The following is a 25,507-nucleotide window of genomic DNA, read 5'->3' on the forward strand; positions in this document are numbered from 1 at the left end:
CATATCTAAGATAAATACAAAGAATACTTAGCTGAAAAATAGATTGAATATAATAAAAATTAAGATAGAGATTACCGCACATATATTTTGACTTTCAAATGCATCATTGACTATCTTTTATTGATGTTCAAATTTTTTTCGTGACTAAAATATTTTTCTTTTTATTTTTCTATATGCATCCTGGCGTATATCAATATTTTCTCAACTTGAATATCAATGTTCAAATGTTTTCTCAACTAATGGGCGGACCTAGAGCATTAAATACGGTTTTTCGGGAACCTAGTAACTCTTACGTAAACCTTGTATTTATATTAAGAAATTCATTAAATATTTGTAAATACCTAACTGTGAACCCAGTTATTAGTAAAAATAGCACGGTATAGCCAGTTTTCGGATTGATCATTCAAAAATAGCCAGCGTTTACGAAGTCAATGAAAAATAGTCACTATTTTGCTGCAACAGAGACCGATCCAACATAATATACTGGAGTTCGGTGCACCAGTGTATGAATTCCAACATACTATGCTGGACCAGTATACTTTGCTGACTCCAGTATAATATACTGAAGACTGGAGCACCGGTGCTCCAAACTCCAGTATATTGTACTGGACAATTATACTTGCTGGAACTCTAGTATATTATGCTGGAGCTCTAGTGTACTTATGCTGGAACTCCATCATATTATGCTGGAGTTCCAGCATACTTATCCTGAAACTCCAGTATAATATGCCGGAGTTCAAACATACTTATGTTGGAACTCCAGTATAATATACTGGCGTATTTTCCGGGTTCTGAATAGTGTTTTCGCTCAGATTTATCTTTACATGAAAAGTGGCTAAATTTTGATTACTTTTGAAACTGACCTATTTTTGAACGACTAGTTATAAATCTGGCTATTTTTGAATTTCTTCCGCTAAATTTCGATTACTTTTGAAACTGGACTATTTTTCAATTTCTTCCAATTATTATTACATATTAATTTGAAATTACAATAGAAATCCATAAGCCTCAAATCCTAAATTCGCCTTCGTGAGTCAACTTAGACATAAATTGCAACCTAAATTCGTTGTATAACAAAGGCATGTTTCTCGATTTTTTGGTAGCCGGGAGATGGAGGCGTGGGATGGGCCCGAATAGTCTTTATCACGTTGAGTTTTTATATTAACTATAACTATATTAATTTATCATAATCAAGTTTTATATAGATACAAAATACATATTAATTAACTATGATTAAGTACAAAGGCGAATCATGACTTCATTAATTGCTTTGACCTTTAACATTCTTAGCATTGAATTTATTGTCTAAAATATATACTGAATATTTTTGTATCGTGTCGGAAGTATTGATTTCAGATAAATTTAGTGTCGAAACACTGGATCCGTCCCTGAACGTGTATAAATGACACATGTTATGTATTTATAAGATTAATGACAAGGTCATGGTTGGAACATGCATAGAAGACTTTTCTTTTGATTTTTTACTAGGTGTCCGGTATTCATATTGGGGCCTAATAAAATTTGTATTCGTATCGGGAAGTTCCAAATTCGGGTGGGAGGGAGGAAGAGGAGGGTAAAACGCTCCCTAAAAAAAGCGACTTCATATCTAAAATTTGAACTCGAGACCTTTAAGAATAAAAGAGTACTTACCAATTCACCGCAATCTTTCTTGCTATATATAGAAGACTTGAAGCAACTGTGAGGTCACAATAAAACAATTCATTTTCCAACCAAGAAAAGAAATATTTCTTCTAGTTTACTTTCAAGCAGCTCGCAAAATGGATGGATTTTCTTCAAATTTTGATCAATTTCCAGAAGATATAATTATGGAAATATTCTCAAGATTGCCTGTGAAATCTCTACTGAAACTCAAATCTGTTTGCAAATACTGGTACATACTTATCCAAACTCCCATTTTTATTACCAAACATTTTTGCCACAAAACAAATCATGCAATTCCATTTATTCATCTCTATTTCTTAGACAAAAAACAATTATCTCTCTCAACTAATAAATACCCTTTATTCCAAGATATTTATATTCACAAATCCACATCTTTAAAGCCAGTAATTGGCCCTTTAAATGGCTTATTTTTTGTGTACAATCTTGATATGAATGAAATGGCTATATGGAATCCAGAAACAAAGGAAATCAAGAAAATAATAATACCAAGTCCACCTTTTTATCCTTATTTTAAGTCATATGCTCATCATTTTGGATTTGGAATTGACCCTTTGAATAAAGATTATAAAGTTATATGGATAAGGGATTATTGGAAAGAAGAAACATTTACAAGGAATAAATCAGCTGTTATTTCAGTTTATACACTAAGTACTAATTCTTGGAAACATTTTGAGGATAATACATTTTGGAGTAGTCATATAGTTATGTCTTATTTTGGTACATATTTGGATGGATTTTATTTCTGGAAGATGATTACCAGCGAACAACAACAACATACTCAGTGTATTAACGGTGGACGAAAATGTGATATTCTTGCATTTGATTTGACAAATGAGGTTTTTCAAGTGATTAAAACTCCTAATTTGTTCAATTCAAATTTAGGAACACTTGGTTTATATGATGGTTTTGTTTCTATGTTCTTTCATTTTCTTGTTCAAGGCAAGACATGTATTGAGATTTGGGTGATGGAAAAGTTTGGATTTTGGACTAAAAGATTGGTTATTGAATCAAATTTGATTGTTAAGAGACCAATTGGATATGGTGTTAATGGTGAGATTTTTGTTGAAACTACAACTTCAAATCTTGCTATGATTGATCCAACAACACAAGAAATTATTAAGTGCATTGGACCATGGGAAAATGGCTACCCTTTGCAAGTTCTTGTTTACAAAAAGAGCTTAGTTTCAATCAAGAAATTGAGTAGTGGTAACTTGGGAAAATTATAAACTTCTCGTATTTTCTTGTAATCTTACTTTGTTTTACCTCTATTTATTGTATGATTGTTTCTGGAGGCAGCAGAGGCGGATCCGAGATTTAGTGGTTGCGAGTGCCACTGCACTTAATGTTCAGTAACCAGTAGTTAAGGAGGTTGAATTTGGGTATACATGCATTTGGTCGGTTCGCTCTATTTTAAATTAATTTAGTTTGGTTCGATCCATTTTAAATTAATTTAGTTTACTTTACAAGATCTTTTGGTGCATAAATAAACACATGGTAACCAAACTGAATATATTTGGTCTTTTCAAGGAAAAAATAATACTAACTAGATTTAAAAAATGATTAAAAGCATATTTAAAAAAAAGAAAGAAATTGAGATCTAAAACAAATGAACATAAGCAAATACACTTTTTTAATAAATAACTAATAAAAATGGAATTGTACATAGAGAGAAAATACAAAAATGAAGATAAAAGAAATTAAGAAAAAGAGAAGAAAACAAAAGTATTCTGTAAAGAGGTAACACAGTAAAAGTAAAAGCAAATATACTTTTTGAATAAATAACTAATAAAAATGGAATTGCACACAGAGAAAAAAATACAAAAATGAAGATAAAAGAAATTAAAAAAAAAAAAAGAGAAGAAAAAAAAGTATTCTGTAAAGAGGTAACACAGTAAAAGTAAAATCAGTTCTACTTATGAGCAAAATGAGGCTCGATCTTGGGCATTGGGTCTGGCAAATAGAGGCAGACCCACGATTTGAGCATGACGGGGGCACCACTGTATGCTAATAACTAGCGATAAAATTCGGCGTACAACTCTTTGAAAACTTAAGGATTATAACGAATATCTTCCAAGTATAAGCAAAATGAAGTTCTAAAGAAAGAGAAAACATCGAACATATATGGATATTTCTTCTTAAAATGGGTGCTAGGGAAGGATAGATGTTTGGTTTTAAGCATGTTTCGAAATTTAAAGTTTGTAAGTTTTTTCTTAAATAAAAAGTGACCAGTGATCAAAAGGGTATTCAAACTTCAAAAATTATCAAAAAAACTTACTAAGGAAATCAAGATTAAAGGTTTGTTAATAGTCAAAGAACTGAAGAATAAACTTTAACCCTTAGTTCTCATTATCGAGTCGGAGTTGACAGATATATGCTACTCTGTCAAAGTAATTGTTGAAGAAGGTTGTGGCAGAAATATTAGTATTAATTATGTTGAATTGAAAGAAGTAAAACAGAAAGGAGGTGAAAAAGTTAAGAGAAGGATTTCGAACAGAGATCCATGCAATAAAGTAAGAATGTAAAGTGGCTCATACAACCAGCTCTTCCACACACCTTTTCTCATTTGGGAGCACAAATAATATTTTTAACGGGTCACAACAGTGTATACAGACATATATATATATATATATATATATATATATATATATATATATATATATATATATATATAGGGTTTTGCCGAGGTTAACGGGGTCCCGTGACCCCTCAACCCACAACGTGGGTCCGCCTCTGCTGGCAAAGGATACTTCGACCATGGCACCTCTAACTATTTTATTACTTGGGGTGCCATTATTTGTTTATCTATCTTTTTCACGTGAAATATTAGTAATGTATCTGTGGATGTATGAAATTCTACCCGAGCGACCGGGTGGCATACCACCCCCTCTCCACAACGTAAATCCGCCTCTGGGAGGCAATGGTAAAGTTGCCTCGGGTTCGAGCTGTGGAAGCAGCCACTAATGCTTGTATTAGGATAGACTGTCTACATCACACCCCTTGGGGTGCGGCCCTTTTCCGGGCCCTACATGAGCACGGATACCTTGTGCACGCGACTGTCCTTTTGTTGTATGGTTATTTTCTAGGTGTAACTATTACTAACTAATGTATGGTGCTGAACTTGTAATGTACGTCTAACCCACATATAATATTGCGCTCTTGCTACTATAACAAATTTAAATTATTGATCTCAATAGTTTTGGATTAGTTAGTAAAGGAAAACATGTTATGCATGCTTTCTACAACTATCGTGATAATTATTTCTATTCAATTAGGCAAAATTTCGTATATTTCCTCGTATTTTGGAGTATTAGCATTTGTTCCCCTTTACTTTCGCCATTTCACATTCTTGTTTTTAACAAGTTGCATACCAACAGTTGAAAACTTCGTAAGACAAAAATCTAAACATTAGGGACAAAATTTAAAGAAAAATTAATCAGATATATTTAGATTATTGCATGAAGGAGAGCATTGACGTAATTGGTAAAGTTGCTGTCATGTGACATGAAGGTTACAGATTCGAGTTGTGAAAATAGCTTATTGCAGAAATGTAGGGTAAGACTGCGTACAATAGACTTTTGTAGTCCGGTCCTTTCCCAAACCCAACGCATAACGAAAGCTTAGTGCATCAGACTGCTTTTTATTTAGATTATTGCATAAATCATGATCAAAAGAAAAAGGGGTCCTCTTCTTATTTTTAAATACAGGTTGTAAAAACAAACAATTATCGGAAGCTTATCTAAACACAACACGTGTATCTATTAATTTTTTTTATTTTTTTATTTTTTTTATTTTGTATACGCAGATTTAATCATCAATTTCGACGATTTGCTTCCCAGTAATGAGTAATCAATAATTTTTTTTATAGCTAGTCAGACTGCATTGAACATTGGCTAAGCATCTATTGTTACACATATTTAAAAATTCATTTATTCTAGAGGTGACAATTTGAGCTCAAACCCATCTAACCCGTCCAATCCGTCCAGAGATTAATGAGTGTGTTACATAATTTTAGCTCATGGGTTAATTTGGGCTGAGCCCAAGTTAACCTATTATATTTTATAACTCATTCTGATCCATTAAGCAGCCCAAATACAACCCATAAAACTCACTCAAAACAAAAGGTATCTCAACCCAACTTATATAGAATTTATTTAGTTGCCCCAATTTTACTTCTTTTTTTTGTATTTTAAATTTTATGTTTTTTTTCTGCACCATCTATCCCTCTGCCTCCCCCCCCCCAAAAAATTTACTTTTTTTTTTGTATTTTAATTTTCTATTTTTTTCTGCACCCCCCACCCCCAACCTTCTTCCTTCCCCCCCCCCCACTCCCCCCGCGCGCAAAACCCTCTCCCTTAATTTTTTTTTTTTTGTATTTTCAATTTTCTGTTTTTTTCTGTTACTTTTCTTTTAATTTTCTGTTTTCTGTTTTTTTTTGTTTTTCTGCATTTCCCACCCCACCCCCTAAAAAAAATTTCAACTTACACATTTTAAGGTAAAAGACTTTTTTTATGCAAGAGGAGCATGGTTCTAAAATATAGGTCAAGTTGGGCGGGTTGGGTTATGACCCATTGTTTAGCCCATCTTGACCCAAATACACTTTGAGCTGGGTTGAGCAATGACCCATTTATTGACCTAACTCATCTTGACTCGCCCAGATTCAGCCCGATATGCCCATTTACCACCCCTAATTTGTTCCAATTTTCAAGACAAATTACACCCACAAAATAGGTCTGGTTCGATTTTAATAAGGTGCATTTTGATCAAAATCTCTTATTCGAATTACAAAATAAGCCTTATGATATTATATAATCTCTACGACTTCTATTGAACTTTATTATTTTGTAGAACTTTCCTAACTAGAATGATTCATCAAATGCTTTATAGCTTGTTTGGCAGTGCTCTTAAAAGCAGCTTATTTTAAAAAGTATATTTTTCAGAAAAGTACTTTTGCTGAAAAAGCATATTGTATTTGGCTGATCAATTAGAAAAACACTTTTGAACAGCAATTAGTGGTTAACCAAGTTTTCAAAATGTGTTTTTAATAGCCTGTTTTGCCAACCTTCAAAATCAGTTTATTTAAAAAGTGCATTTCGAAAAAGTAGTTTTAGTGAGAAGTATAACATATTTGGCCAATCTGGAAAAATCAGTTTATTTTGAGAAGTGTTTTTTTTTCAAAAGTGCTTTTTTCAGAAGTACTTTTGGTGAGAAACAATTTGTGTTTGGCTAATTAATTTGAAAAATACTTCTATGCATCAATTAGTGTTTGGCCAAACTTTTAAAAAGTGCTTCTAAGTGCATTTTTATCAAAAGTGCTTCTCAAAAAAGTGCTTCTGGGAAGAAGCTACATTTTTCTGCTTCTCCAAAACTGCTTCTACTTCATCTCAAAAGTACTTTTTTTCCTCCTAAAAACTTGGCCAAACACTTCAACTTTAGAAAAAAACACTTTTTTTGAAAAAAAAAATGCTTCTCAACTTGGAGAAGCTTGACCAAACAGGCTAGTAATTTGCTAATTAATTTGAAAAATACTTTTGAGCAACAATAAGTATTTGGTCAAACTTTTAAAAAGTGCTTCTAATAACCTGCTATAAGTGTATTTTCTCAAAAGTACTTTTTAGAAGAGGCTACTTTGTTCTACTTCTCAAAAACTACTTATGTCTCTACTTAAAATCACATTTTTTCCTTTATAAGTTTGGCCAAACACCTTAACTTTAAAAAAAGCACTTTTGGCCAAAAAGAAACTTGGTCGAATAGGCTATAAGCGTATTTTTAAAAGTGCTTTTAAAAAAAAATATTTTTAGGAAGAAACTATTTTTTTAAGCTTCTCACAAACAACTTCTTCTTCTACTCAAAAACTTAGTCAAAGACCTCAACTTTGAAAAAAAACTGCTTTCGGCTTGGCCAAGCACGCTATTACTTGTGAATATAGGGTGAAATTCAAAAAGAGCCAGATTTACAGGTGGTAATTGAAAAAACAGTTTCAAAAGTAATCAAAATTTAGCCACTTTTCATGTAAAGATAAATCTGAACGAAAAAACTGCTAAAAATCCGAAAAATATTCCAACATAATATATTGGAGTTCCAGTATAATATGCTGGAGTTCCAGTATAATATACTGGAGTTTCAATATAATATACTGGTTCTGCATAATATGCTGGAAATTCATACATAGTTGCTCAATTCTCTAGTTATTATGCTGGAACTTTCCGTGTGTTGGAGTTCCAGCATAATATGCTGGAAGTTCATATACAGGTGCACCAATCTCCAGTGTATTATGCTGGAATTTTTCGTGTTGTAGCAAAATAATGATTATTTTTAAATAATTCTGCAAACGCTGGCTATTTTTTAATTACCAATCCTAAAACTGGCTAGGCCGTGCTATTTTCACGTGAATGTCCCGTTCTACTTTATCCCGTTGTGCCAAGATAAAAGCCCAATAAGTTGGTCTAGAGGTAACAACCCATTTCGTAAAACATTGGACCTTCACCTTCTTAAGAAAGAGTCCATCATTCAACAACAGGGAGGGGACTGGGCTAAACCCCTTAATCCACAAGGCCCAAAATTGATAAGTTGGTCCAGAAGACAACAACCCGTTGTTAAAATAGCACGGTATAGCCAGTTTTCGAACTGGTTATTCAAAAATAGCCATCGTTTACGAAGTTAATGAAAAATAGCAACTATTTTGTTGCAACAGAGACCGGTACCGCATAATATACGGGAGTTCGGTGTATCTGTGTACGAACTATACTTTGCTGACTCCTGTATAATATACGGGAGACTGGAGCACCGGTGCTCCAAACTCCAGTATATTATACTGGACATTTATACTTGCTGGAACTCGAGTATATTATGCTGGAACTCCAACATATTATGCTGGAGTTCCAGCATAGTTATCCTGGAACTCTCGTATAATATGCTGGAGTTCAAGCATACTTATGCTGGAACTCCAGTATAATATACGAGCGTATTTTCCGGGTTTTGAATAGTGTTTTCGCTCAGATTTATCTTTACATGAAAAGTGGCTAAATTTCGATTACTTTTGAAACTGGGCTATTTTTGAATGACCAGGTGTAAATCTGACTATTTTTAAATTTCTCCCTAGCCCGTTAGATACCTTTTTCACAAGCTTTTGACGTTTGCACCAATCATTGACGAGCGAGTATTACACTCAGTATTTACAAGCAGATCGAGGAAGGGATTCAATGAGCAAAAGCTTAATTTATTAAACTTTTAAATGTATTTTATATATTTTTATATGGTTATTATATTATTTTATTAACTTATAAATTTAAAAATTTATAGATCCATAGGGCTTATGCCCCATGTCTCGGGGTTTATGCCTCGCCCCATATTAAGTAAAATACCCCGCCTCACGTCCATGCATTTTAAAACACTGGTTGCTTCTTCTGCAAAAGCAATTCTTTTTCGCAAATTCTAGTTTTCCTTCAATTTGTCTCTGTAATATTTTCTATAAGGGTCCATCTCCCGTGTTCAAGGGTAATTCATTTTACGGTCCATACAAATCTTATTTTAGTTATATAATTTTTATTAACTGAAGATCGATAAAATATAATATATCAGATAAATAAATAATACACAGAAGATTTTTATAAGATCATTTTCTTTTATTAAAATTGTAATTGATTTATTTTCTCAATATTTTCAAAAAATAAAAATAAAAATTCCATAGCTAACTATATACCACACATTATTCACACTATATATGGTCCAATGGTGGAGAATTTTGCTGCATTTATTGGTATAAGACCATAAAAAAAGAATTGCTAGATAACAAAAAAAGGTAGCCTTCAACATTAGTTGATAAGATTGGCACTCAATATAGGCCACCAGAAACATATATTCTGCACAATTAGTTTATTTCTCTTTTTTTTCCCCCTTTAAATGAAACTATAATCTGAAAGGAGTATATTTAAGCTGCACGTTTTGCTTCTTTTTTTTATTAAGGTGAAAAACCTATTTATTAGTACATTACTTTTTCGTTTGTTTGAACCCGCTTGATGAAATTCTGGGTCCGTCATTGAACCCCATGTGTATCAAACAAGGTGATGATAACGAAGTAAACAACAACAACAACCAAAAACCTAAAAAAAATTCACAAGTGGGGGTTTGGGGAGGAAAATGTATACGCAGACCTTAACCCTATTCAAGTAGGACAGAAAGATTATTTCCGATAAACTCTAGGACAGAGAACAAACATAAACCACAAGCATGTAGTGATAACGAAGTCTTAATTAATTATAATCACATCTTAATTAACTTAATAAATATAAGGGGGGGGGGTGTTAATGGGGTCCATCCAATACAACTAACTCATTTTTGTTTTGTCATTATTTTGAAACGTTAGGTAAGAATCATGCTGTCTCTTCTTCATTACTTCCCTTTAGGATAGGTAAACTAGTAAGGTGATAGGTGGGGTTCGATAGGGGCGAAGCTAGAGTATTCCGAGCGGGTTCGGCCGAAACTAGTTGCTTTGGGTTCGAATTCTGTCTTTGTTTAAAAAAAAATTTATGAATATATATAAATTATTAATTTAAAACCTAGTAGCTTAAAACGATTAGAATTCTGAACCCATAAACTTGAAATACTGGCTCCGTATATGAGGTTGGATTGTTATACCTCGGAGACTTATGGACAGGACTGGGGCAAGTGCACATATAGCAATTTTAAGGGATGTTATTTAGAGATTACTTATTTTTAGAGGTTGCTCTGATGGTAAACAATCTCCACTTCCAACCAAGAGGTTGTGAGTTCGAGCCTCCCCAAGAGCAAGGTGGGAAGTCCTTGGAGGGAAGGATGCTGAGGGTCTATTGGAAACAGCCTCTTTATCCTAGGGTAAGGGTAAGGTCTGCGTACATACTACCCTCCTCAGACCCACCAAATGAGATTATACTAGGTTGTTGTTGTTGTTATTTTTAGAGATGTCTTTCTCAGGGTGTCATTTCTACCAGGATGGGTTAGTTAACCGTCCACGGCCGATATATGGACACATATATATACCGTGGCAAATTCAGAAATTTTCACAAGGGTATTCAAATTTGAAAAATATGAAAAAATTCTCCGAGAAAAAGTATTCAATATATATTTATATACTTCAAAAACCTAATAATTTACTTATATACACAATATAATTTTTCGAAGAAGGGTGGTCACGGAAACAAGGGGGAACTTTTTCTTGAAGAAAGCACATGGCATTGGACATGCTTGATTCTTGTCCAAAGAAAAATTAAACAGAATTCTTGGCCACCAAAGAAATGGCTACTTTTTGAAAAAGAAATAATTTGTAATTTAGTTTGATCGTGATCGTGATGGCTAACATTTTCAATTTTGTCCACCACTTATTTATTTTTTGATTTATTTGTTCCCCTTTATTGAAAACGTCATGGTAAATAGCTTATTTATAGAAACTTGGATTGCAATATAACATTCTATGAATCAAGGCATCATTTAAAAGCTACTGAATTACAAAAATGTTTGGCCTTAATGATCTATACATATAAAGACTTTTTAAAATAATATATATATATATATATATATATATATATATATATATATATATATATATAACAAAGTGTTAGATCACTACAAGCGACAGTATTAAATAATTTGAAGTGTTCATGATGTGATGTCATAGTTTTATTTGATTATTTTCTCACAAAAAATGGATTATATGACATATAGGGGAAAGATACAAGCCATTTTTAGAGTTATACAATATTAATTAATAAAGAGCCATAGACTATCTTCTCTGTTTTATTTAAAATTTTTAAATTTGGACGGGTTAAAATGAGTTCAAATAACAAAATAGTCAAGTCATGATCGACTCAAAATTTGATTAGATCAAGATGGATAGGTCAATAGTATTTGAATTAAAAGTTGTTCATAATTTATTATAATCAAGTCTTAGGGCCCGTTTGTTCATTAAAAAAGTTCATTTTTTTTTTACTTTTTTTTGTTTCAAAATCAATGTTTGGCCATAAAATTATCAATTTTCACTTGAAGATGAATTTCGAAATTTTTCGAAAATTTGAAAATCTCTAAAAAATTATTTTTTAAAATTTTCACTTTAGATCACTCACAAAAATTTAAAAACAGCCCAAAATTATATTCATGTCCAAACACCAACTCTAATTTTCAAATACCATTTTTACTTGATTTTTTTTTATATATAGGAGTATTTTTTTTCGGAATGTTACAATTCTTACGTCCAAACGCCCACTTAGATTACTTAATAAATATGAAGAGGGATGTGTGGGGGTTGGGGGTTGTTGGGGGAGGGGGTGGGGGATGTGGGCCCCTTCAATTTAGGTACCTCATCTCTGTGTGGGTGTGGCTTGTTATACCTTGGAGACCTATGGCTGATGTTCAATTTTACACACACACACACACTTATGGACAGGATGGAGTTAACTAACCTTGAGGCTCGTGGCTGATATATGGACACACATATAATTTTCTTTTAGTTACCAAGAAAAATAAAGGATTTAAGTTATATATATAATAACTGTACAAATTTTTTACGCTATCAGTATAATTTTATTTATTATAGCAAGTTAATTGTCATTTATTGCAGGTTGCTATGAATATTTATTAATTAAATTACTTGTAATTACTTTTTAAATGACCTGATTGACGTTTAGGACTAGCTCGATCACTTGATGTAACATCCCCTTCTCCTTCTTCTCGTCCCTCATTTAATGTAATAAAAAAAATAATTAAAAATGACCTAATTATATAAAAAAATGACATGATTATATTTTTTTCCTTACGAGTAGTATGAGTGTTATTCTTGTATTCTTATTCTTAGAAATCTATCACTATTTGTTATTTTTCCCCGCTTCTATTTTCTTATTATTTTGCTGTTATTACTGCTTGTTGCTAGTTCTTATGTTTTCATGAGCCGATGGTCTAACAGAAACAACCTCTCTACCTTTTTAAGATAGGTGTAAGGTCTATATAGGGGTGTACATAGACCGGATTGATTCGGTTTTTATCAAAACCAAACCAAACCAACTATATCGGTTTGGATTGGTTCGGTTTTGTCGGGTTTTCGGGTTTTTTTTGTTACATGAATATTATTTCAGTCTTACTTTGTTAAAATTATAAATAAAGTTTTGATAAGTGAATATATGTTTAGTAAATATGAAAAACATTGACAAACATATGATCTATTAAAATATTCTAATGGGAGAATTTTTTTTTAACACATGTTTGCAACCCTTACTACATCTGCCTTTACGATATTTACTATATTTCGTACGTTTCGGATATAGCACGTCCTTTTTTTTTTACTACAGAAAATCCACACTTTGACACCTGAGATTCCGTAACGAGTAGATACTTCCGTAAAATTACACTGAGTTAATTTGTTGTTGTTATGGCGTCAATACACATAAATTAAATTCATATATAAATTTTGTAGGTAGGAAATTGGCTAACCATAGAGACCTATGGCTGATATTCATTTCTCACACACACACACACACGTGTATATGTGCGAGTGGGTGTTTTTTTTATATAAATACACACACATACCCACCCCTTCAAAATAACTCTCTATACCAAATTACTTATTTTTTCTTTTTCCTTCTATTTTTGGAAACAATTCCATTTCTTGGAAGAAACAAAAATGGTGCAAACAACAAACTTAAGTGACTTACCAGAAGATTTAGTGATGGAAATTTTCTCAAGATTGCCAGTGAAATGTCTTTTGCAATCCAAGAGTGTTAAAAAAGACTGGTATGCCCTCATTGAAAATCCTATTTTTATTCAAAAACACCTTAACCATCCCAATAATCCTACAAATTATTTTGTTCATCATTATTTTCTTGATACAATGAAATCTGGTTTCACTTTATTTTATGAACAAAACCAATTATTTGCTAAATCCCATTTGTACCAAGATGTTTTAAACACATCTACATATTTGTGGGAAATTCTTGGTCCTTTAAATGGTTTATTTTTGCTTTATAATGATCAAGAAGAAGTAGCACTATGGAACCCTTCTACTAAAGAATTTAAGCCTCTTATAATATGTCAACCCTTAAATTCTCCTTCATTTCATTTATCTTCATATAAATTTGGGTTTGGAATGGAACCCTCGAGTGGTGATTATAAAGTTATCTGGATAAAAGATTATTGGGACAATTACTCAGAAAATTGGCATTCTCCTACGATAATTTCAGTTTATACACTGAGTACGAACTCTTGGAGAAATTACGAGGAATTCAATATTTTTAGTCGTGATATGGTTAAATCAAGTGGTAACACATATTTGAATGGATTTTACTATTGGAAGGCATGTAAAAATGATAAGATATTTGCTTTTGATATGAGTAATGACACAATTCAAGAAATTCAAACACCAAAGTTATTTATATCCAAACAAGGGGATTTAGCATTGTTCAATGATTTCATTGCTATGTATATTTATGAGCCAATAATTATTGGTAGAGAAACATGTATTGACATATGGGTAATGGAGAAAAAAGGCTATTGGACTAAGAAAGTAAGAATTGGCCCTTTTTGTAATATCAAGAGGTCACTTGGTTATGGAAATAAAGGGGAAATTTTTCTTGAAGTTAGTACATGGCAATTGGACATATTTGATTTTTGTCCAAAGAAAAACAGAGTTCTTGGCCGCCAAAAAAATGGCTACTTTTTGCAAGCCTTTGCTTATAAAGAAAGCTTAGTTTCATTGAAAAAGAATTCATTTGTAATTTAGTTGATTGTTGATAATGTATGGCTAACATTTTTACACTTTTGTCCACCACTTATTTATTTTTATTTGTCGATTTATTTATTCCAGAAAACGTTATGGTATATAGTTTATTTGTAGAACTAGAGGACTCTCTATCGTCCCCATCGTCCTAACAGCCGATCACGTCACGCAATTAGAGTTACGAACTGTTTGATTGTTCTTGGGAAACTGAATCCGTAACACAATCAGGGGTGCCGGGCTTGGCTCAATATCGGGATAGAAAGAGGCCTAGTTTCCTAGGCTGTTTTCCAGGCTAAGGTAACAAAGTTATACCGAGATTCACGACCGACTTTCTCTACAAAGTAGTAGAATAAGATGCGAGAGAGCACATCATCTAAAAGCTACTGAATTATAAAAATATTTGGCCTTAATAGTCTATACATATAAAGACTTTTTAGATAATCTCTATCAAAGTGTTACTTATATCACTATAACCGACAATATTAAATAATTTGAAGTGTTCATCGTATAATGTCATAATCCAAAACTCAGTTTTATTTTATTTTTTTCTTAAAAAAATGGATTATATGACTTATAGGTGATGCATACAGGTGATGCTAGAGTGTACAATATTTTAGCCAACCAAAGCAGCATGAACAACCCCTAATAATATTGTCCGCTTTGGATCTAAGCCCGATTTTAAAACGCGTCACTAGGGTCTAAGACTGCTTTTTTACTTGTATACTCTACATTTTTGCCGTATTTTACCGATGTGAAATTTGAAATTTGCTCCACCATCGTTAAAGTTGCACGCGAAGTGACTCTGATATCATATTTAACAGCCAAATTGACTAGTGATATTGTCCACCGCAAATTTTAAAGCGCATCACTAAAGTCTAAGGCTTACTTAAAACCGACATCTCTCCCGTAGAATTGCAGCGGCGTCAAGTTCAAGACGTCGATGAAGCGATTGCGGTGGCAGAATCATTAAGTGATTTCAGGTCGGAAGCCATAAAACCAAGGGACAGCCACTTCGAACGGCCTTAAGTTCGATCCTGACAGTGCCGTGTTGAAGACGGTAAACTCCAAACCCACCAACATATTTGGAGTTGCCCGCAACGTACAGCTCAACTTGGGAGCTTGGTTAGGGAGCGTGAACTTCGTTGTCGCTCCCATACGCTTTAACTTCGTCCCAATAATCTAGCCCTAGTACCAGATCGAACACATCCATGGGAGCGACAACGAAGTTCACGCTCCCTAACCAAGCTCCCAAGTTGAGCTGTACGTTGCGGGCAACTCCAAATATGTTGGTGGGTTTGGAGTTTACCGTCTTCAACACGTGTTTTGGATGTAAAATCCGCAGAAATAAACTAGTAGTAGTTGCCTTATCAACCATAGTACCTCTTCTTGATTGTTACAGTTGTGTTTTAGCTCAAGTGAATTTGTATACATATTCTGTAACTTAAGAAAAAGCTTAAAACTCACTAACTACACACTCACTCAATATTTAGCTACGAACTACTAAGTACTAAATCTGCTTGAAATCAAACATTTGCAAGTCAAAAGACTACAACATCTGATCTTGCAAGCTTCTCCGTGTGCACGTACCTTTCCGCCTTACCTTGACGCCATTGATTGATCTGTCGCGAGCAAAAGAGGACGGACATTTGCTCTTCGCCGGCCATTCTACTATATCTCGTGTTCATATCTACCGATGAGATACTTCTATCTTCGATCATCCACACATCAAGGGCAACTCAAACTCCTCCTCATACCTCTCAATTTGTTAGTCGCCTTTTGCGCTTTCGTTTGCACTTTCATTTTCCCTTCGTCAAAGTACTGCTACCATAACCAGTTTTAAAGTTGATAAATGTGACAAAGCAAAATAACATCTTATTCAGGACTAAACCTATAATATCGTGCGATAAGTTGGAATTACCTGTTGTTTCCTTTTCCTCTCGAGCTCCGCCTGCACGTTCAAAAGGAAAAAAAGAAAACAAAGAGAACCTTTATATAAGTTTATGATATAATTCTAGCACTCAATATAAACAAAGATATATATGTTACTATAATTCAGTGTGAATGGACAATAAACCATACTCCAAAATTAAGGACATTTCTGCTAATATATTTACTACCAGGGCCTGTTTCAGATGTGCATTCTCTTCTTTTAGCTGGTTCAGTTCTGCCTCAAGTTCTACTGTGTAAGCCTGCACCAACAAGTATTTATTGTCAAATAGACAAACGAATACGAATACGTAGCGAGCGAAATTTAGGAGAAATATTTACCTGCTTTCTTGCTCTTGATCTTGCTGCTGATTCTCTATTCTTGATCATTCTCCTTTGCCTCCTTTCCACCACTTTCTCTACCGGACCATCTATTATGCGTTTTCTTCCTCCTCTCATTCCCATTTCCAACCCGTATTGACCCCCGCTATCGACTTGATTAACGCATAATCCATCCGACGACACTGGACTTAGTGGCGACCCCATCCCGGCCACTCCTTGTACTTGCCCATACCCGACCCCGCCACCATTCCCCATTCTCCCGCCGTAAACAGCCGTTGGCTGTTGTGGGAATCCGGCACCCCTTTTCATACTTACCGGGTATATTGGGGCCTCAACCACCCCGGTCTGAGGAAGTGGTGGATAGCTAGGAATGCCAACTCCAACGCTGCCCGTGACTCCACCTAAGCCAATAACAGGTCGAGCCATATTGGCCATAGCGGGATTGTTGCTGTTTTGATACATCATATATGATTGCTGTTGAGGAGGTGCAGGGGCATTCTCCTGTTCGCGTACTACCCCTGCTTTGACCAAGAAATCCTCAAGTGTCATTTCGCCAAATGTAACCTGCCGTTGAGCGGAATTACCCGTGTCCGGGACACTGCCCCCATTATTCTGATGTTGCTCTTTTTGGCTCTTATGAATTTCTGACCAAACTTCATCCACAGTTTTCCGACACAAAGGTTCCGGAAGCGTAAGAGAACCCTGTCTTGGCAAGCTTGGCTGCTTGGCAATAGCTTTCTCCATTGAAACATTGCTCTGTCCTATCGCAAAATGTGGTGTGCTAGTGGCTTCCCCTGTACTTGGTGCTTGGCTATGAGCATGAGAATGCTCGTGCGCATGCCCGTGCGCGGCATGGGCATGGGCGTGTGCGTGGGCTTGGTTTTCTTCAGCAGTCCAAATGCTGTTAAGGAATTCATCCATATTCATCGACCCGAAATTCTTGCCACTTTCACATAGGGTGTGTTGGAATTCGTCGAGAGTGAGGGAGTAGATCGATGCTTGTCTACCGAGGGACGGGAACTGATGGTTCTTGTGCTGGTTTTGATCTGGTTGCAATGGTGATTCAACCTCACCTTGTGACACCACCTCCGATTCTGGTACGCCCATTTTTATGATTTCTTTTCCTAGTTAGAGTTGATTCTTTTCACTTGTTCAAGATGCCTTTACGCCGTGATTAACTAAAACCTGAAATGTCAACTCTTGAAAATCAGAAATGCCAATACTTGTAAAATTGGAAAGCTTCAAATCACGTACTAATATATCAAACTCAAATAATACAAAGTTTGAGAGAGGTTAGTTTTACTCTATACTTTGCATATACCCTCCAATAATTGAAGAAAAACTCGATTATACATAGTCCATTTATTCGCGATTGTAAATAGAAAATTAACAATAATCCATTTCTCATTGCCTTTACAGATCCAAGGTTTTGAACATCAGGCCCCTACTCCAACTCCATCCCAAAAAATAAATAACATAAGAGCCTATGAGGCCCCTATGTTCAAAGGTTAAAGCTTCAATAAAGCAAAGACAAACTTCTATGTCCAAATAAAATATACACAAACAAGCACGCGCGCGCCCACACACACTCTCTCATTAAGTAAACAGAAGATTCCAAAGACAACTTAAATATAGGTCAGACGGAAGAGCGACAATTGTCGTTACTGGTTTAACTTCTATACACTGATATTGTACCGATTACAATAACACTAAGGAGGACAACTATAGTACAATCTTCTTTAAATTATCACGTCACCTAAAAAGAAAAACTAAGGAGGACAAAACTTTCAAAAGATTAAATTGTATCGAGTGATACAATTGAAAACTATGTTACGCATATATTTTACCAAGTGCCTTTACCATACTGCCACGTGACCATAAGATTACGGTTTCGAGCCGCAAAAATAAACTCTTGCAGACTTGCAGAAATACAGGGTAAGGCTGTGTAGGACAGACACTTGTGTCTTTACAATACTGACGACGAAGGTAACAAACACATTATACGATGGATAATACTGACAACAAAGACGGGACAAACATATTATACAACGGATCATCTGGCCGACCCCAACTTGTTTGTTATAGTTGTTGACTAGAATTTCAATCCAGACTATGAAGGAAAAATAGCTTAAAACATAAAGGGTTTGTCACACTCAAAAGCAACACATGGACTTTTGGATCTAAGCAAAAGGTACTACTAAAATAGGAACATATTTCTTGGCATGCGGGCTTTAAATGCCTTGGAAACTTTCCACTTTTGTTTAATGAATTTTTATTGGGCAGATCTAAACATAAACTAATGAATTAGTTATGACTAATTCATACACAAATAAACAAGATGTTAAGTGGAAGACAGATAGACAAAGAGAGAATCTACCCTACCCTAAAAGGGAAAATAAAATAAAATAAATGTATAGATAGAGGGACAAATAAAGAGAGAACATAAGTCAGAAAATACTATAAATGAATTGTTACTATTACAATGAAAGTGACAAGAGGCATGATATTACTTCACAATCTTGCAACTCAAGTAAAACCCTATAAAATATCCTTTCACTCTTAACATAGAGCAACCTCCCCCACCCCCTCCCCCCACACAACAACCCCACCAAAAAAAAACCCACCCAAAACACACACACACACAATATCAAATATAGTGTTGGGAGTTTCAGATCTTAGCTCAACAAGCTAAGCTAATGGAAAAAGTACAACAACAATAACAACGACACAGTATAATCCCACAAATGGGGTCTGAGGAGGGTAATATGTACGCAGACCTTACCCCTGCCCTGGGTCGAGAGACTGTTTCCAGGAGACCCTGACTCAAAAAAGCAATAGGAACCGCTAAAATCATTATAAAGCTCAATAGACAATACCTTTTCTTGATTGTTTTTCAGCTAGATAAACTTCACCAAGCTAATTTCAGACTCTTTTTGAAGATGTCAAATGAAGAAGTAGTGATAAAAGCAGCTAAAAAACCATAGTAGCCATTACTTATATATATAAATAAGTTGAGAAAGACAAGACTTGTTTAAGAAGAAGAACAAAGAACACAACCAAGAAATATATATATGTGTGTGACATTTATTCAAAGACGAGGTTTTTGTTCTCTGTCTGCATTAGAAAGGACTTGGGGGTGGGGGGTGGGGAGGGTGGGGGTTTAAGTGGGGTCCATTTGGAAGATGTAAGCAAAAGGACTGAAACAAAGGCTAGAATAAAAATATGAGAAGTTCAAACCCAATACTAAGATAGGAAACTTGGGCAATGCATGTAGGGATTGACACGTATTTGACAGGTGTTTGCATGGCAATCGCTCTTATTTGGCTCTTCCCTCCCTGTTGTGCCACGCGTCAGTCATTCTTTCTTTGTTTACTTTTACTTTTCTGGGTTAAAAATTGTTGCATACCTCCTCTACGTACTACTATGGAGATAGGGATTAATTTGGAGCAACGTTTAAATTGTCTCGATAAGTTTATAGGTTACTAATTTTAATCGTAACAATAATTATTAATATTTATATTAGAATAAACTGTTTATATAATATTCTTAGGAATCGAACCTTACATAAATACGAAATATTTAATACATCAAGTAATCAAACCTTATATAAATACGAAATATTTAATACATCGAATTGTCCTTTTCTTTCTCTGGTACTATGCAGGTCTTCATTATTTCACTTAGCTAGGTAGTGTCCTTATCTGAATATGGCTCCTACTTCTGCCTGCCTTCTTATTTTCTGCTCACCAAATGCATGCTTTATTAGGGTTATTAGCTATTGATAATTGCGTCAAAATTATACTATTTTGGGATGTGTTTTTTTCCGGATCTTGTATGAACGCGAATACTGTCTTTTTTTTTTTTTTTTAATATTTTAGGATTGGATAAGAATATTAGATATTTATAATGGAATTTTGAATTTAATTTTTATATGTATTTAGTGAATCTTTTATTATAAATGTTTAATTTGAACTAAAAGTATTGAAGTGGTCGAATTGGACTAAAGCTAGTTGCTTCAGAATAGTTACTATTGCTCACTATTATTGGATATAATGATTTTTGACTGAGCACGAACAATAAAAGAGTTGAAAAACTTATATAGAGGGATTCAAGAAATAAAAAAAATTTATTGTTGGCCTATTTGTGAAGTCTAATTTTTAATAAAGAGGATTCAATATCCTTTTCCCTCAGTGGTATACTGAAGATTGGTCAGTTAAACACCTTTTATCGAAAAATTATACTAAACGAAATATTCTATATATAAATCAAAATTAATTTTTATATATGTTAAATCTTGAATACCCTTAGTGAAATCTGGATTCGCCACTATTTTCCCTCAGTCTAATTTCGCCACTAAACACGAAGTTTAAGGAAAAAAATATCAACTTTTTAACATTTGTCGTTTATTTTAGTTATGTCATAATACTTTTGTGATTATGAAAGAATATTATTAAATATAAAATAAAAAAATTAGAATAAAATAATTTTATGTAGGTCGCTAAATGAATAATGACCTTATTGCCGACCTATTCAATTTTTAGTAGCCACATAACCAACATTAATTAAGTGGCGATTAAAGTTGCTACAAACGTAAATAATTACGTCGCAAAGTGAAAAAAATGAATGTTAGGTATGACTTATTCGTCTTTTGTAGCGACTATAATTGTTAAACAAAACATCATCTAATGCGACTAAAGGGCATAAAGTTGAGGCTATTCTGGCCAAAAAATTGTTTCTGTGGCGACAAAACGTCGCTAGTAAAAATCGACAACTTCGCCACTAAAAGTCAGTAGGTCGCGTATTCTAGTAACAACCAGCCAATGCGACCTTTGGTGGTGAAATTATCACTTTAAGCGGCGACGAAGTCGCCACAAAAAGTAATTTAATCCTTTGAAAGCAACTCTATTGGCTACAATTGCCTAACTTTATGGTAACTTTAGTTACCACAAATACTATTCTTTTTTAGACAAATTTTCTTATTTTGTTTTTGTAGAGAAAGGTGTAACATAATTAATCATAAGGGTAGACTAATTATTTTGCAGTATCAGTTAGTTAGTTAGTTAAGAGTCTAACGGCTATTTGAATTAGTTAATTATAGTTAGCCTCTAATAGTTCTATATATGTACTCTGTATCTGATCTTTGAAGTCAAGCTAATAAGAATTCATTTATGCTCTCTTCACCTTCATCTCTATCTCTCTCTCTCTCGATAGTACAGGGGGGGGGGTGAATTGTAAATATTTAAACTTAATCGCTTATTAGTTGACTAGTTAATCGAGTAGTCAACTAGATATAATAACTTAACAGTTATAATGACAGAAAGTAAGATGCAGAAAGTAAATGCAGGAATTAAAGACACCAGGATTTTATACTGGTTTAGATTCAATGTGAATCCTAGTCTAGTCCCCTTGGGTTGCAAGGGAGTTATCTTTAGTAAATGTGTTTCTCCGAGTACAGTTGAAATGAATTGACAGCATAGTTTCTCTAGCACTCGTTTCTTTTTGATACAATGCCTCACCAGTGTTATACTCTCTTTTTTTCTCTGACTTGTTACACAGTAGATCTGAGTGAACTACAATATTTGTTTGCAGTAGAACAAAGAGAGTGATTTTTGGTTCGATCAGAGTATGTCTGACTAAGGTTTAAGGCTGGGTATAAATACTTTGATGAAGGTCGAGGCTTGACAACCCAAGAGATTTGATCCTTGGAAAGAGATTATTTCTTTCTAAGAGTAAGATAACTAGCCGTTGCTTTTCCTTGATTTCCTTCTTTTAGCAGATGTATGTAGTGAAAACTTACTTCTTGATTGTTGGTTCTTCCGAAATTAGTCACGTATCAATCTTTACAGGATCTTCGATCTTCCGTGATGCTGGCCTTGATTCATGCCTTAAGTTTAGGCTTGCTTGATTCTCTCCATCGCAGCTGGCCGTTACTCTTTACTGATTGATTTGCCGATTAAGTTCTTTCCTTAGTTATCCAGATTTGCGAGTTCTTTCCTTAGGCATCAAGATTGACTCCAGCGATCTTGTAGTATCTTCTTGATTCCTTGTAATTGATTTCCTGCATATGTTATATTATTTGCATCACTAAAACTGGATCTAACAATCTCCCCCTTTTTGATGATGAGAAAATAATATATAAATGTAAGCACCAGTTGACTTCCCTGTGTTTTACTCCACCTCAATGTATTCAGTTGACTAGTCCATGATACTCTCCCTCAATATATGCAGTTGACTAGTCTATGGTAGAGTTGACTCCTGCCACAAACTGTACCTGTACAGATATAACATATACTCTTTCTCCCCTTTTTTTTGGCATCAACAAAGAAGGAACAAGCCAAGAACTAAACAGAATATATAACATATAAACATGAGAGTTATAGGAATCAACCAATGATTGAGAAAACAGCCCACAAAAATAGCACAACAAAAAAGTATAAACTATCCAAAGGCTAAAAACACCGCCCAAAACCAGTAGAGCAAAAGAAATTATCTTAAAACAACCATACTAACAGCGCAGAAAATAAGTAAGGGTGTTGCAGATGGTCTCCTTCAACTGTTCAAAGCTTGCATTGACTGAGATGCTCACTCCATCCAACCTGTTATGAATCTCCCTGAAGGCTTTGACATCATTCTCCCTAACTCTGAGAACAACAACTCTAATTTTGGACACATCAGACTAGTAGTGGGCATATATCGGGTAAAACCGATAATCCGAACTGTTAATTCTTTATTGGGTTATCGGTATTGGGTTATTGGGTTAACGGTTCAGTAACGAGTTAATTTTTTTTATTGGGTTATCGGTTCGAGCTCGGTTTGCATTTTTGTTATTGAGTAAAAACCGATAACCCAATAAGAATTATGTAATTTACTAATTTACCCTTAAGTATATACTAGGGTTATTTATTTTCCTAATTCCCTCTTCACTCTTCAGTCGTTTGTCTCTCAGTTCTCATTCTTGTTTCCATCGCAGCCCCCAAGAGTCAAGACGCAAGACTCACCACCAGTTCTCCGCCAGACATCAGTAGATACTGCACAGAAGTGGGAGCGTGCTTTTGTTAAGAAACAACAAAAGTTGGCAGTTTACACGTTCTGGCAGTTTGATTTCTTTGTTTTATATATTGCAAATTTTTTTAGTTGTTTTATATTATCGGGTAAACCGATAACCGAACCGATAACGATATATAATCGATTAACCGATAACCAATATCTTATCAGTTTGGTTATCAGTTTATGATATTTGTAAACTGATAATCGATAGGCAAAACCGATAATGTTCAAAATCGAACCGAACTGACCGATGCCCACCCCTACATCAGACCCTGTTTCCTTGGAAATGGCATGAATGTCACCGACAGTAGATTGAGTGGCTGTGAGAAGATTTTTGATTTCAGAGAGTTGAGAGTCAATAGCACGAAGCTTGTCACCAAGATCAGGGCTGTCAAGACTGGGATGAGGGACATAGGGTTAAGGTTTGGGCTCTATAGGGTCATGCTTTGCTTCACTATCGTGCTTCTTAACCCAGAAGCCCTTTACACTCACATATCCCATACTAGCAAAGGCTCTAGAATTGTAAGACTTAGAGACAGTGATGAAGGGATAGTTGGACAGGGAAATTTGATGAGCTTCCAGAATGTGAGTGATTGCCATGCCATAGGGTAGACTGGTGGGATATTCAACACTTTTGATAATGAAATTGATAACCTAGGAGGAAAGCTTGATTTTGAGTTTGGTCACGAGGCAATAGACGAAGAAGGAGTATCTTTGAGAGAAGGTTGAAAAGGAACCAGTACGGGGAAGCAAAGTAGTTGCTACAATGTGGGCCAGAACCTGAGTTTCGAAACTGACATCACTGAAACCTAACTGGTTTGGAAGGGAGTCAGAGGGACACTCAACAATACACTGTTTGTCTTGGTCAAAGGAAATTTCAAAGTCATCAGGCCAGGTATTTTTAAACAGCATAGGAAAACCATAACAACGACACTGAAAGAGCAAATCAAATAGGGCACAGTCAAGAACAATGCGCTTACCTAACACTAAAGATTCCAACCTATCAGGTTTACTAGAACGAAGATTTACATAAAATATTTTTACAAGGGATTCATATACCTTAGACGGAGGAATAGAGATGAACTTAACCCAACCTTGATGAACAAAAAGGTCTTTGACCTTGCAATTGAGGGCTTCCATGTTGTCAAGGTCAAAAATCCTTCCATGAGCAATGGGCTTGTCTTTCAGAGCAGTGAAGAAATTCCTATTTGGGGAATCCCAGAAATTGAGGTTAGATTCAAGAGAGGCAGAGAAATCAACCTTGGATTTTTTTGGGGTGGACGAAACAGGGGGTTCTTCCATGGGTCGCTTACCTAAAGCTTTTTCTCCTAGGAGTTGAAAGTGTTTAGAGAAATCTCCCTAGGAAGAGGCAAGACCTTCAGAGTGATCGGACCCTAGGTCTACTTGTTCTAGGGGCATAAAAGAGGGTTTAGCTTTGGAACATGTGCTTTTTCTGGTGGAGGCAGAGGGATTTCTGGGATGCTTGGCCATTGTAGAGAAGGGGTTTGATCGGAGCTTTTGGAGAGGAGCTAAAGATGAGAGTGATTGAAAAGGGTTCTCCGCCTTAAGAAGAGGGTTTCTGACGGTTGAGTACAGAAAAGGAAAAGTTGTCAGTTGAAGAGACATGATGATTGACTTTCCAACTTTGAACGATGAACTGATGTGAAAGAAGAGAAAAGAGAGGAAAAAACGGAGGCGAAATTAATGCATGGGTAAATGACAATTATTGCAAAAAAAATTAATAGTACACATAGGTCCTAAGAGTTATTAGTA

General features: G+C 34.7%; 3 protein-coding genes across 5 annotated transcripts; 2 read left to right on the top strand and 1 right to left on the bottom strand.

The window, feature by feature from the left end:
• Positions 1–1,730: 1,730 nt before the first annotated feature.
• On the top strand, positions 1,731–3,114 carry LOC104247659 (F-box only protein 8-like). The gene has a single exon (XM_070150925.1). The coding sequence runs from the start codon at positions 1,779–1,781 to the stop codon at positions 2,907–2,909; it is 1,131 nt and encodes a 376-aa protein (XP_070007026.1). The 5' UTR covers positions 1,731–1,778; the 3' UTR covers positions 2,910–3,114.
• Positions 3,115–13,327: 10,213 nt separating this feature from the next.
• On the top strand, positions 13,328–14,422 carry LOC138874143 (F-box protein CPR1-like). The gene has a single exon (XM_070152650.1). The coding sequence runs from the start codon at positions 13,328–13,330 to the stop codon at positions 14,420–14,422; it is 1,095 nt and encodes a 364-aa protein (XP_070008751.1).
• A 1,372-nt stretch (positions 14,423–15,794) lies between these two features.
• On the bottom strand, positions 15,795–19,714 carry LOC104219835 (protein ABSCISIC ACID-INSENSITIVE 5). Of its 3 annotated transcripts, none has more exons than XM_009770583.2 (5): positions 19,564–19,714; positions 16,688–17,872; positions 16,537–16,608; positions 16,338–16,367; positions 15,795–16,237 (listed from the first exon to the last, which is right to left on the bottom strand). In XM_009770583.2, exons 2-5 carry the CDS (start codon positions 17,792–17,794, stop codon positions 16,145–16,147), a joined length of 1,302 nt encoding a protein of 433 aa, XP_009768885.1. In that variant the 5' UTR covers positions 17,795–17,872; positions 19,564–19,714; the 3' UTR covers positions 15,795–16,144. The 3 variants fall into 3 exon arrangements, with proteins under 3 accessions (XP_009768885.1, XP_009768886.1, XP_070007024.1); XM_009770584.2 differs by having other exon boundaries at positions 16,499–16,608; XM_070150923.1 differs by lacking the exon at positions 19,564–19,714 and adding an exon at positions 17,998–18,079.
• Between the last annotated feature and the right edge of the window lie 5,793 nt (positions 19,715–25,507).

This window comes from Nicotiana sylvestris, chromosome 7, assembly GCF_000393655.2.
Source record: "Nicotiana sylvestris chromosome 7, ASM39365v2, whole genome shotgun sequence".
Taxonomy (NCBI): domain Eukaryota; kingdom Viridiplantae; phylum Streptophyta; class Magnoliopsida; order Solanales; family Solanaceae; genus Nicotiana; species Nicotiana sylvestris.